Source organism: Parambassis ranga, chromosome 12 (genome assembly GCF_900634625.1).
Source record: "Parambassis ranga chromosome 12, fParRan2.1, whole genome shotgun sequence".
In the NCBI taxonomy this organism is placed as follows: Eukaryota; Metazoa; Chordata; class Actinopteri; family Ambassidae; genus Parambassis; species Parambassis ranga.
In genome coordinates this window covers 15,120,307-15,134,559 of record NC_041032.1, presented here as the reverse complement: position 1 = coordinate 15,134,559, position 14,253 = coordinate 15,120,307, and the positions used below count along the sequence as shown (strand labels likewise).

At 45.4% G+C, this 14,253-nt stretch overlaps 1 protein-coding gene across 2 annotated transcripts in view; it reads right to left on the bottom strand.

Annotated features, from left to right (window-relative positions):
• Positions 1-1,130: 1,130 nt before the first annotated feature.
• Positions 1,131-14,253, bottom strand: part of ap3b1a (adaptor related protein complex 3 subunit beta 1a) — a 41,078-nt gene continuing 27,955 nt past the window's right edge. Inside the window, exons 23-28 of one of the 2 annotated variants that reach the window (XM_028417181.1) lie at positions 11,939-12,167; positions 9,556-9,640; positions 9,027-9,124; positions 7,388-7,526; positions 1,420-1,590; positions 1,131-1,314 (exon numbers count right to left, since the gene is read on the bottom strand). In XM_028417181.1, coding sequence (XP_028272982.1) covers positions 1,437-1,590; positions 7,388-7,526; positions 9,027-9,124; positions 9,556-9,640; positions 11,939-12,167 — 705 coding nt within the window. In that variant the 3' untranslated portion in view covers positions 1,131-1,314; positions 1,420-1,436. Of the gene's footprint in view, positions 1,315-1,419; positions 1,591-7,387; positions 7,527-9,026; positions 9,125-9,555; positions 9,641-11,938; positions 12,168-14,253 lie in introns of those variants that run through there. The other variant, XM_028417182.1, reaches the window with a different exon arrangement.

Genomic DNA, 14,253 nt, shown 5'->3' with positions numbered 1-14,253 from the left:
TAATTATTATATGATTTTGGAGCCGGCCCTCTAGTGGCGACTTGAGGAACTGCAGGTTTTGGGTTAAACATTTTACAGGGCACCTCCATCAAGGGACTCTAAACGCAGTTATTGATCCGACCACAGCAGAACACACAGCTACAGAAACACATTAAAAATATTTTTTATTCCAGTGTAAAGTGTGGAGATATGTTTGAAAATAGACCTGCATGATGTTGAGTGTGTGTGTGTGTCTGGCAGGCCTGACACAGTACGGCTGTGTGTGTGTAATGGGAACAGCTGGCTGATGGAATGAGTACAGAGGGAGAGGTGATGGATGCGAGTGGAGCTCCTGTGACAGATGAGCTAACAGGTGTTCACCGCAGCCCTCAGAGAGACGCTATTTATGAGCCGGAAAAGACAGCCAGACGCAAAGCACACTCCGCCACCGGCCGCCGGCACGCTGAAACACATCACGTACGCCCGCACAGCTTTACCCGACGAGGAGCAGCACGGCAGAACTGTCTGTCTGCAGGCGGGCAGCCCAGAGTCTGCTTAAAGGCTCAGCTGAAGGCTGGCAGATAAAATACATCCAGATATGTGCAATACTTTCATAATATCAACAAAAACTGGATGCATATGTAAATGTAGAACTTTTAGCTGCACACATGATCTCAATGTAAGACTCATAAATGATGTTTAATTTAAAAAGAACACGCCTTACCTGATTGGTGATGGAAATCCCAGGATCCCTGAAGACCTCTCTGACCTGGACGTGGATGAAAAAGTATTAATGGCAAAGAAGATACAATAAAAACAGCAAATATATCAGTGGAATGTGACAAAGATCGAAAATCAGTAATGCTGAGAAAAAAAGCCGCAGTTCCACAAATGGCCACTTGAGGGCTGGCTTCCAAAGTGAGTCCCTCCCCCCACAGAGCTCCATGTTAAGACATCCAGCCATGTTTACCTGAGTCCACACGCTGTCCGCAGGCCGCCGTGTGCCAGCGCTCCACAGGACTCATCAGCTGGTGGAGCGACAGATTCATCAACTCATGATGTCATCAGCACAGCGCCTCCGCCCGACAATTAGCCGAGCGTCGCCATTAAGGATTCTGTGCTTCAGCCAAAATAACTCACAGCGCTGCCAGTGGTGTTTATTATTTTATTAAAGTCACATCTTTATTGTTCAGAAACGGGGGTACAGATACAAAGGTTTGATTGGCGGCATCATTCGGACGTTGAAGGCACTTTGGCGGCGGTCTGACGGCTGGAACGTGAAGCCTCACATCAGTTTTGAACGTACGCAGCGTGAGCAGACATTTAGTTTCCGTTCTGTTGGAGAAGGAATTTATTATGCGATATCAAGATTTTCATAAATCTGTGTCCATGACTGAGGACAATCTCAAATGAAATGTGTCTCCTCTCTGTGTTTCCTACAGGAAGTGCAGAGGACTCTACGCCTGTGCGAGGGCTTGCTTGAGGTCGCGGAGCAGCATGGACGCCATGACGCTCTTCTCTGTGTTGATGGTCAGGAGGGCGCTGGAGGTCTCCTGCAGCTCCAGCGACACCAAAACAACGGCGCCGCTGCTGACCGTCCGGCCGGCAAACCTGCAGGCGAGGAGGAAACACAAAGTGAGGCAGCCATGTCTGCATTTAGAGGCCGCATCCTCCAAAGGAGAACACCACAAAATAATATCAACCCTCAGGAGTCTCTTTAATTTACTACTTACCCAAAAAACTGCTATAAAAACCCCACAGATTATTTTTTTCTGCTTTTTTCTGCATAAATATGTTAAACAACTTCAGCTTTGTTCAAAACTACCAAACATTAAATCATAAACAAAAGTTGGGGGGCTGGGTTATTTTTAAAAACATTTGTCATGGATCCGTCAAAGATTAGCCAAAATATTGACTTTGTTGCATTATTAGTTTTTGTGTAGCAGCAGTTTTAGATGGTATTTTCCACTTCCCATTAACTCCCATTATAATCCTACATGTTTTAATATCATAGCTTTGACAAAATATAACCATGCATTTGTTGATGTAAGGGTTTAATCTTTGAGAAAAATTTGACATTTTCTACTGTTCACCACTAAAATCAGCCATTAACCCATTATAAGCCTGTGCATAAAATCCCTGTAATCTCATCATTTTTTTGTGGTTGTGTTATTGAGTTTAGTAGGCCGGGCTGAAGATGTTTAACAGATTTATGCAGAAAAAAAACAGAAAAATATGAATCTGTTAAATTTTTAATGCATTTTTTTTTGGAAGTGGACGTTTTTGTCCTTAATGACACAAAAGGGTAGTAAATATTAAAACTGCTGCTGCACAAAAACTAATAATGCACCAAACTCAATATTTTGGCTAATCTTTGACATGACAGATTTAAAAATAATGCCTCAGCCACACAACTTGTGTTTTATGGAAAATAACTCATGTTTTGTGTTTTCTTCATAAAACAATTACTGTGACATCACGTAATCAAACTGGCATTTAAAGGGTTAAATTCCTCAAAATGATTTAATGTTTGGTAGTTTTGAGCAGAGCTGAAGTTGTTTAACATATTAATGCAGAAAGAATCAGAACAAAATATTGATCTGTTTAGTTTTTATAGCAGTTTTAAGAAGCGGATATTTTTGTCCTTAATGACACAAAAGGGTGGTACATTTGCTTCACCGTGTTCTGCTGATGTGATGTATTAGAAAAATTTTGGAATTCTAAAACGTGTCTAGAGAGAGTCACATAAAATTGTGCCATATGCAGCAACACAGACAAAATGGTGTCCAGGTAAAGAGGCAAAAATGACCCAAAAGGACAAAAATGTCCATAATGACGCCTAAAGGGTTAAAACACTGTCAAACAAACAGAAATATTAAACAAAGTCACATCTTTTACACTTCACATAATTGAGCACGTGATCTCCTGTAATAAGGAAACAATAACAGCTAACGCTCCTCCAAACCCGTAAATCCTCACATCAGAAAATCCTCCAACACCTCAAACCTTGTAATGGCCCCAAATTAGCGGCAGAGACAAAGAAGGAAAGCGATGTGACAGGAAATACAGAGAGCGGATCAACAGCCAGTCTATTACCCAGCTGACTAAAGAGCCATTAGGGAGGAGACACGCCCTTCACGCCAGTCAAACACAGTTTAGCCTGTTTTTATGGACTCTGGGTGTCTATGAGTGCGTGGGGCCTGGGGGATGCCCCGTCCCACCAGCTCCCTCTGGGCCATCGGGAGGATTCCCAGTCCCCCCGTTTCCCTGGATACCATCCCTGCAGACCGGGGGCAAATCTGGGCGCACATGGTCCCCATTGAGAGCGCTAACAAGAGGCAGACAGGGGCTACGACCCAGTGTGACCCTCTTTGAGGCCCACAGAGCTGAGCTGGGCCCCCCCCACCCTCTGGCCCTCACGTGGCTAACTCCCAGCCATCTGCCTCCATTTAGCACTACATCCCTGCAACAAAGACCCCCCGTGGCAGCCTGCTTAGGCCTGACAAACAGCCCACAAAGAGCCCCCCTACTTAGGCCTGACTAAAAACCCCTATGAAGAGCCTCGCCACACACACCACCACCACCTCCACCACCGCACAGGACGGACCCTGTCACAGAGGCCTGCGGCGGCGGCGGCGTGCTAGCACGTCCAGCAATTAGCACATTAAAGATGGGGAGGCGATGAAACAGTGCTGGCTCACAGAGCGTCTGGGTGTGTCTCAGGGGAGCGGCTAAATTACCATCAACAGAGGAGAGGGAGTTTATCAGGGAGCTCTCAGGGAGGAGACGGAGAGTCCTCCTCAGGCTTAATTAAAATATTAGCCACTTCAGCAGGAAACACGGGCCGTTCAGGAAGGGGACGGATTTCACTCAGAGAGTATCACCTTTAAATAATACATCAGAATGCAGACTGTTAAAAAAATAAAGCATCATAAACACACCTTCACTTTCACCCCCCCCCCCCCCTTCCCGCCGTCAGTAGCCTGGGGTGTCTATATGGTCCCTGTGGCTTTGCTAATGGATTTAGGATATAAATCTATCACTTACTCCGTCAGTTAACACCACCCTGAGGCTGCTTTCATTCCGTCTCAGGAGACGCTGCACCAAAGAAACATCACAGGTTGATTTCTGAGCTGCAGAAACATCTCACACCAGCGACGGCGAGGGGGGGGGGGGGGGGGGAGATTAAGGTCAAGCAGGGCCTTAAACGGGTCATTGGTATTCTCCTGCACTCTTCACACACTGGGCTAAACACTGGATTAATTGCAGTGTATGGAAAGAAAAGCAAAGCATAACCCCTGGACTTAGAGCAGGTGGATTGGCATCGATCGGCGGGGCTGCAGCTAAGCATCACTCTCCAATTATCTGTGATTCTCCTCAGTGCAGAGTGTGTGTGTGTGTGTGTGTGTGTGTGTGTGTGTGTGTGTGCCATCTGCCTCCCCTTCCTCCACCCTGCCACTGCACATCACAAAGCCGGCTTCACCTTTTTACATTCGCAAGGAGAAGAAACGCAGGCCGCGACACTAGAATCAGATCAGAAGGCCACAGCTGGACGCCTGCTCCGCTCCTGGTCCTCAGCCAGGTGGGACAAGTGGAGGACTGTCCTTCAACTGGAGTGGCCAGCGAGGCCAGACCTGGAGCCTGAACGCAGGCGAGCATGCTCAGGACCAGGCAGATGGCCAAAGCTATTAGCCCCGATTAGAACCAGGAACCTCTCCACACGTCTCCACGAGCCGAGCCATACGGACAAACCGCAGGAGGACGAGGAGGACGAGGTGCGGCTAGTCAGGTTATAAATGATAGGAACAAGAATTCAACTTTTCAAGAAGAGCGTAATTTAATTATATCAGAGAGTAAAGTAAAGAGAAAGAATAGCTTATAAATCAAGAGGTTTTTTTTTTTTTTTAAATTAGGCTCTAACCGCTGGGATTGGCAATGCATGCAAAACTCGATCAAATTTGCTTTCAAACGGACTGAAAAATAGAGCACATTTATTCTATTCCGCCTGTTTAGACATAAACAAGAACAGCGTTTTCTACATTTGCTTTCCTGCTTGATTTATTGCCATCCTCCTTTCCAGCAATCAATTTCTGTGTTTCAGTGGCATCACACCCTCCTCCCCCTCCTCCCTGTGTTACTCCCCCTCTCTCAGGCCTCCACGCCTGTTTGTGAAAAGCAGTGCTGCACCCTGCTGATAAACACGGGGAGTGCAGGGATGCAGAGGGTCACTTTAAAACACACACACAGGTACAGTGTCAGGTGGGAGGATTCTCCTGTCATCCCACCTGGATTAGAGCTCCGTTCCTCCACGGGGAAATCAGAGGAGGAAGAAAAATAAAAAGTGTGGCTGGACGGGTCTTGGATGGAGGTCGCCTTACACACATCACATGTAATGCAGAGCGACCTCTACAATCAGCTCTCAGTGGGAGCATCCGATCGGATCGATCACTCTGCTGCATGTGTGAGATATTCGAAGTGGCAAAACACCAGCAGCACCATGACATCAGCGGGTTATCTACTGGCTAAAAACACACAAATATGTCCTGATTAGCACTGTAAAGGTATAAGTGATCAGGATTAGGATTATTTTATAAAGCAGAAAGATTTAAGATATTGATTTAAATTGATTCACAAATGAGTGATTTAAAAGCTGCTGGTGGAACCAAAAGCTGTGAGCGCAGTGTTCCCTCTGGACGGTTTAGAGAGCGCACAGCTCACACCGGAGGATGTTTCTGCGTCGCTACAGCCTCACTTCAGACAAAAAGTCACTTCTCATTTCTAAATTTCGGACTCTTTCTGGCTTAATCTGTCGCACAAGTTCCTCTGAAGGTTAGGAGAGAATCAAAAGAATGAATTTAACAACAAAACTTGTACAAAAAAAATGTACAAAATCACAGCAGACGAAGTTTCTGTTGACTCACGAATCAATTATTCACATTATTGCTGCGACCAAACAATAATTACATCAGTTAATATTTTGATCTGCTGCCAACGGGCAGAATTAGAGGCCGGCTTCCTGGAGCTCAGCATGCAGCGATGGCGTCAACAGCACGGGCACGCCGTCACACACGCAGCAGAGGGAGATTGATAACATGGAGCCATTTAAGCGATTGGTTATTGTGAATGAGGTATGGGCTTATTGGATGCAGGCCTCTCCCACTGGCTGACATTGATTTCCACTCACTCTTTCAGCTCCCTGTGCCCTTGTGCAAAATGTCTTATCCCACCCCCACTCTGACTTCCTCACTGTCCCCTCTTCATCCTCCTCTTCTATTCCAGCACAAATCTACAAACAAGGAGGAGGGGATGGAGTGAAAGACAAAGAGGAAGTGAAAGAGAGACAGCGATGCAGGGGTGGGAGACAGATTGGTGGGGGGGGCAGCAGGATGAATTGAAAGAGCAGGAAACAGAGGGAGAGAGGGAGGTGTAATTATCTATCAGGTGTTCGCGTGTGCGTGACAGAGGAGGAAGCTCATTAGCACACTCTGTGTACACCAATTACACAGGCAGGCTTCTCAGGGCATTCCCCTGGCATGTCTGTGTGAGGCAGACACACACACACACACACACACACACACACACACACACACAGTGTTTAACTCCACACAATTATAACAGGCACATGTACGCTCGTCTCATCGGTCTCACATGGAACCAGATTTCTGAACCTCCTCCTCATCTTCTGCACTTTTATTTACTATGGAATTAAACTGTGAGGCGCTCAGGCATGGACCTCTGCAGTCAACATGTAGAACAGACGTTTGAGAACATACTGTTAGATGTTGCCTGTGTTTTGTTCATTTATTCCACATTTTCAAACATTTGTTGAGTCTGTATGTTCTGTCCCATGGTCTGGTTCCCCCTCTAGCCCATGAAGCACTGGGAAAGTCTGATGAAGGTCAGGAGTCAGCTGACCTCAGGTCAGGACAGGCAAGTTCCACAACACCGTGAGAAGATCTATTCAGAAATCGGCCTCATTATGTGCTCTGAAGCTGCCGTGGAACAGTCAGTGTGTAGACAGGAACATTTTTTCAGTCCTGCTTCCATCAGTCCATCAGTGAAAGAAAGAGTAAACAAGCTGCCTCTGGCTATGTCGCTAAAGGATTAGCAGGAACAGAGGTCAAAGGTTAAATCACTTCCAGTTGGAGTGCCTGCCTGAGCACCAAAACTCTCCCCAGGAGTGAAACGATGACGCAAAGTGAAGTTTTTAACCCCATGTGTGTAGCTGTGTTGCTAGTATTTGCAATAATATGCTAACCAATGTTTGAATCCTATATTTAGCCTGAAATTCATTATTGGTATATGTATAATTTATATCAATAATTTAATTACTGATTTATACAAATGAGGGACAAAATCAGAGGACAGTGGCAGACGGGTGGATGTGGACGTGTGATTGTTCCTGTACCTGCCGACGTTGCTCTGACCGGACGAAACCACTCCTACGTTGGCCACAGAGAGGACCTGCTTGCTGATGGCCTGGCTGGAGGTGTTGGCTGTTGCCATGGCGACGGTTGCCGACGTCTCATTCATGCCCTGCAGCTTTTCTGCGGAGGATGCAAAAATGTTTTTTGTTTTGTTTTGTTTTTTTAACCGTGGAACAAGAGCCTAAACGAACAAAAGCTGCTGAAAACAACAACAAAAAAAAAACAAAGGAGCCTCCGTCCTCATGCGGAGTTAAATATGCACAAGTTAGCCTGAAATAAAAGAGGTCTTAGAGGCAAATACAATAAAAAGCTGTCACCTGAAAGAATTAATTAGCCTGACTCGGTTTATGTAAGAAGCTAAAGAGAAAACGGTCGTGCAAAACGAGGCGGTGTTCTTTTTTTTTTTTTTGTCTGAGTGCAAAATGTATTCAGTGACTTAAGATTAATTAATGCAGAAGCAGCATTTAGGAGGCACTTAAGAGCGCGCTGATGGGCCGGATATGAGGGCGCTCTCAGCTCTCTACAGGTGTGTGTGTGTGTGTGTGAGTGTGTGTGTGAGGCCTCAAGGACAAAAGATGACGACATGTTTATTAAACACTAATTAACATGTCATTTTTAGATTTCTACAGCACATGTTTAATCACCTCTGAAGAAACAGTCGGAGCAGTTTATCTGATTTCTCCGAGCTACAGCACAAGCAGCATCCTGAGAGGGCTCCACAGCTGATAATATATCCCTAACAAATGCAGATTTTGTCTCTTTTTTAATTATATTTGTCAATAACTTTAGACATCATTTAAGAAACATTGTATTTGTTGGAATTCTGGAATAATTTGGAATAATTAAACGACCTTAGTGAATATTTCGGGCTTTGTTTTTGCCTCCTCCTTCCAATATTATTCAGCAAATCTCCATTTATAAAAGCTCAGTTGAGCAGAAGACAGCCGTTTGTTTGGCTGAAATGTTTCTGCAGTCCTTCAGCTGTGTGCCTCCACCAAGGTTAACATCTATACCTGCCCACACTCAAGTCACGACTTTTGTCTTCACTGTGACATCGCTGTGACATCGCTGAGATATCGATTATGTTCACAAGAAACGATGTCATCTCTGATTTTAGGTGAATGCTCAAAGTATGAGTTTTATTTACAGTTTAAGTTGTAATATGGAGGTCCTAGCGGCCTTGACCTTTGACCTACATTTGCTAAATTTTACCCTAGAGTCCAGGTGACTGTCTGTGCCAGGTCTGAAGACATTTTCATGAGTTATTGGTAAGATATCACCAAACAAAAATGTTTCATCTTAAAGTAACAAATGCACCTCACAGTGCTGTTGACCTTTGACCTCTGAGCACCAAATTCTAATTGGTTCATCCTTAATGTCAACTGAACCTTTGTGCCACGTTTAAGGAAATTCCCCTGATGAATAGTTTCTGAAGAGGCGTGACGTCACAGCCCTGAAGGATCATTCATGTCTCACAGAACCTCAGTGAGCCCTTGACCTTTGACCTGATTAGTTCATTTTTGATTCAGTCAGACTATTCCTGAGACCCCAGCTCCTGTGCCTGTGACCTTTGACCAAAGTTTGGAGATATCGCATTCAAAATAAGATGCTGAGACTCACTCTGCTCCGTGCAGAAGTCCTGCTCCGTCATGCTGCTCGGCATCAGCAGCTCTCCCACCGCCGGCTGGATGGACACACTGAACTGGTCCTCCTTTGTGCTGACGGAGGAAAAAAAAAAGTCGATTTATTCAAAGAAAGAAAATAAAAGCATCCTAATCTGAATCTGAGTGAGCGGCAGCAGGCGTGCTTTGTCTATGAAACGTTTCTCCTCTTCATCGTCTTGCAGGCCATGCTGCCTAAACAGCATTTTGGGCCGGATTGATCCCTCCTCCTATCTCAAACAGATTTTCTGATAAGGTTATCGATCTTCTGAGCAGCGTGATGCCGATGGCATTCAGCAGCAGGTTGATTTGGGCTGCGGGCTGATTAGTGGAGGAATAATTGTTATCCCAGTGAACGGGGATCAATGGCGGCTGATGTCTCACCTGGGAGCGCCGGCACAGAGCGGGTCGGAAGGCGGGAATTAACAGACGAGAGAGAGAGAGAGAGTGAGAGGAGGAGAAATATGCAAAGAAATAATAGATGTTACCATAGCTGGAAGTTTGCCGCCTGCGTTGAGTCGCTAAAGTCGATGCCCATGGACACCGTCACTGAGGCCTGCGGCTCCAACCGCTCTGAGGATGGAAGAAAAGGAAGTGTGAGTGACAAGGGCAGGGAGGGAGGAGGAGGAAGAGGAAGAGGAGGAGGAGGAGGAGGAGGAGGAGGAGGAGGAGGAGGAGGGCAGCAGCAGAGTGGAACAGACAGGCATCCACACCACTTGTGTTTTCTACTTCACAAAGCAAGGCCACCGTGTGTGAGAAATCTATCCTTCAATCTCATTCCAGCTCGGAAAAAAAACACATGAAGGACTAGCATATTTCCAAAACAACAGGCTTGTCAAAGGGAGCATCAGCGTCAAGAGAGATGGGGCGAGAGAGGCAAAGCCCAAAAACGCTGAGAGAGGAGGAGGTGGAGGAGGAGGAGGAGGAGGAGGAGGAGGGAGGTTAAAGACGAGAAGCACACAGACAGACAGAAACATCCTCCACGCCTCTCGCCTCGGCCTCGGCGGAGCAGGGCTATTTTACTGTATAACTCTTTCCACTGCCTGAAGAGGAGAGCGGAGACTCCAGAGGAAAGACTCAGCAGAACAGAGCCATCATGGACTCACTTCTAATCCAGCCTTCACAGCTTCTCTAGCAGCTTTATTCTCCACTGTGTAAACACAAACCTTTGTCTGAAGGTGCTAATTTAACACTGGGAAACCTTCTTAAGTGCAGTTAATGGGTAAATAATAAGAGATCTATATGCACTTCTGCACTATTGTTGTTTATTCATAACATTTATGATATAAATATGTTTATTGTGGAAAAAGTTCGAACAGGACTAACATCATTTTACATCAAAACAAATGTAAAACTTAGTTTTCAGGCTTAAAACAACAATAATCTGTAACATGGTATGTTTTTTTAATAATCTGGGATGTTTGCTGCATGTTGGAGTATCTACCTCTTCTTTTCCTCCTTTCCTCAGCTTGCTTGTTTCTTCCTAGTTTTTCCACTGTCTGCCTTCAAATGCTTCAGGATCAGGTTCTGGGTTTTTGTAAAGTGTCTAGTTTGACTGCGCAGCCACCTCCAGGGCTGAAAAATGATGCAGACATAAAAACGCTGTAGTTCCACAATTGGCCACTCGAGGGCTGGCTTCAAAAGTGAGTCCATCTTCAAAGAACTCTAACTAAACTCTAAAAAATGTCCAACTTATCGATTATTTTACAAGCTAAAGATAAGTAAACAGCCTGGAACAGCATAAGCTGCAGGTGTTACTCTAAATCGGTGGTCTTACGTTGCACTGTGAGGCAGGTTCCACGACATGGTCATTGTACAATCTGCACGCATCAAACTTGACATCGTATTGAAGTTTATTAGATTCACGTCGCATAGTGTGTCATGCAATGGTCTTATAAGATTGCTAAAAATCACACAGTGTAGAGAGGCCAAGATGGCAGCATGCAGCGCTGCCAAACATCTCTACAGAAAATCTGTGAGAGACGTCACTGCTGGTTCAGACAATTAGCATTATCTGAGCTGAACTGTGTTTCTTCCCACACTTTCCTTCAACCCAGAATCTGGTGACACAGTAGGAGGTTGTGTGTGTGTGAACTTGATGGGCCCAGTCCTCCTTCAGAAATCACATTTTTTTCAGGTTTTAGCTGTCATTGCAGTTAACAACATACAAACGATGCTACTTGTTAGCATACACTTTCTTGGAGATTGACTCAAACTTTGAACAGAGATCACATTTGTTGGCGGTATCACTGATCCAAATGAGCTCTTAATTTGGACAAATCAGTGGATGTAAACACGTTTTAACCCCTTTAACAACACAAGCAGATACACACCCTGTAGTGTATTATCCCTCACCTAACACAAACACACTCTCACGTAAAGCGTTGTCTGTATTCATCGTCTGTCAACTTATCCAAAACAAAGTCCAGCCGCCTGCTCACAGGCGCCCGACTCGATCGATCTAAATTACCCACTGTTTGACTGCCCGAGTTCCTTCAATGCCCAATCAATCCCCTGCAATTGACAGTTTTAACATGCTCCAGCGCACACCACTTCTGTCTGTCTGTGTCTGTGTGCACTTGAAGAAGAGAAGGGGGCGCCACGCTCTTATATCATACTGTGTGTGAAGAAATATGGAGATGGTTTGTTGGACCGGATCGATACTAATAAACAGGGATTAGCTGGTTTGGGACGGGGCTATTTGCTGAAGTATTGGCTTCAACAGGCTTCAAGGTTTTTGATGACATGATGATCATTTAATGTCTGTCTGAGAAAACAGACAAGGAGCAGGAGTGACCCCAAACATTCGTACAGTTAAACGTCATGATGATTACAATGAAGCAGCCGGTGTGTTTTTGTGCGTCCTCTTACCGATCGTGTTAAAGCAGTGGATGTTGAGGCTTGCAGGACTCCGGTCTCCTACGTGGATCTCTTCCAGGGTGTGATCCGAGCTGTTGGTCAGGATGACCTGCACGGAGACCATGCTGGGCTGGTACAAACATGGCTGCCGGGGGAAGTGGTACTTAGCGGACAGACCTTTTCCCGTCATGTGGTGAAGCAGCTCGTAGGTTTTAACCGGGCCAAAGGATGGAGTGGTGACCTGGAGGGGAAGCACGTGAGACAACATGAGACAACGTGCAGCAGCTCTGAGGACACAAACAATGCTGAGAAGCAGAATGGAGGATGGTTAAAAAGGCGCTTAAGAGCCAAATGCATCCATGCTAATGCAAGAATCTCCGCTCTATATTCATGCATTTGAATCCATCCAATCAGGAGCCAGGATGCAGCACTCCTCAGAGAAGTGGGACCGAGTGTTAGCTGATAAACATCCCCCCCTCCTCCTTCCCTTCATTAACTCTGTAGGGTAAAGAGGGGCACATTTAAGAAATGTCCTCAATCAGCCCAGTTAGATGGAAATGGGCTGGATGCTCAGTCAAAGCAGGCGGAATAAAAACAACCTCTAATGAATAGAAACACAAGTGCCTGCACGGGCCAAACCTGCCACTCGCTGGCTGTTTAAAGGAGCTTTTACCTTTTCAGAGGCAGGAAATTGCATTATCTGAGAGAGAAAGGAAAGGCGGCAGCGGCTGTGCTGGTCTGTTTTTTTTTGTATCTGGAATATGAACGTCTTGTTACTTCGATGAACATTGTTCACACGTGGCGGTGTTGAGATTTTCACTTGCTGCTTGCGACTGTCAGCTCTCATTAGAGAGAGATAAGACGGGTCGGCCCACACAATGCAACACAAGACACATACTATACAGCGCCGAGAAATAATCACACAACGCGCCGGGAAATCACACACACCTCTGCTTTTATTTATGTCGGCAACACAAAGTAATAAAAACCATCATCAAAGTATGACAACTCGGAGTAGTTTCAGCGTTCAGTGAGAGCTCCCCGTGAGATGAGTGACAGCCGTAATTAATTAAAAACATAAGGACAGACAGAGCCTTTTAACACCCTCTAAAGCAGCACAGAGACAGATGTTTGTCATCCTGGTGCAAATGAGCACAAGTTCAGAGACAAAAAAAATTCTACTCTTTAAAAGAAAGTAAAAAAACAAAGAGACGGTGAAATATTTAACTGATGATGACTGAGAGTATGAAAACACAGCGGGGGCGACGTTGTTTTACCGAAGCTGCCAGTGTGATCTGACCCGGCGGCTGGTCCTCCGAGAGGAGTCACTGCAGTGACAAGATGTTTGGCAGCTTTAATGCTCTAACCTTGATGTAGGAGGAAGAAGTTAGAACGGAAAGTTCTACATATTTATGATATTTTCAGGTAGAATTAAGGTAGAAATAAACAGCCGCCCATCCATCAATTTGGCCGCCGGTTCAGCCGAGATGCAAAAAACATGGATCACTAATAACCTTCCTTCAAATCAATGGAAAAGTGTGGATCTATAAAGAGTATTTTTAATTTAGGTCCTTGCTATTTAGCCAGCATTTGGACTGATATCTGATATACAGTCTATACAGCTATAATTAAGTGTAATTTTAAATCATAATATACTTGAATTAAAAAAATGGGAGTCTATGAGGACTACCTCACTTTTGGAGCCCCCTAGAGGCTGCAGTGTGAAGAGCAATTTTTAAGACTTCATATTGGCTTCATGTCTGAGCTGTGGAAGTAACCGTGGGGAGCAGAGATGCTCAGGCGGCTCCTGGATTAGCCTCAAAATAGCGTGTGTTTATATTATTTTGCTGACCTGATATCAGCACACATGGAAAGACGGCGCCTCAGACCCCAAAAAGGCGGGACATGAGGCCATCAGAACTACCCCCTGAGCTGGAGAAGGAGCCTGACATGTCGCTCTTCTGATACGGCCGACATGTTCTGTAATAACATACCAATAATAACATCTACAAAGTCCACAATCAGCACCAGTATCCAAAGAGTTAAAACCACTTTAACACCCAGAATAAACACACGGTGTCTCCTGTATCCAGCCTGTGAAGGAGGTCAAACAAACATTTGTTGCGCCGTCTTGCCCTCACAGGCGCCCGTCACGCCACCGCCAGCCTGCAAATTTATTGGGCCACTTTTGGATGTGTCAGAGCGGTGTCGGTGTCGATAAAGCTCGCCGTAATGTTTGCCACCCCATCACAACAGAGATTTACCTCCCTGACAGACACATCCTGCTTTCAAGGTCCTGTCTGTCGCCTCAGGACGCCCCAGACAGG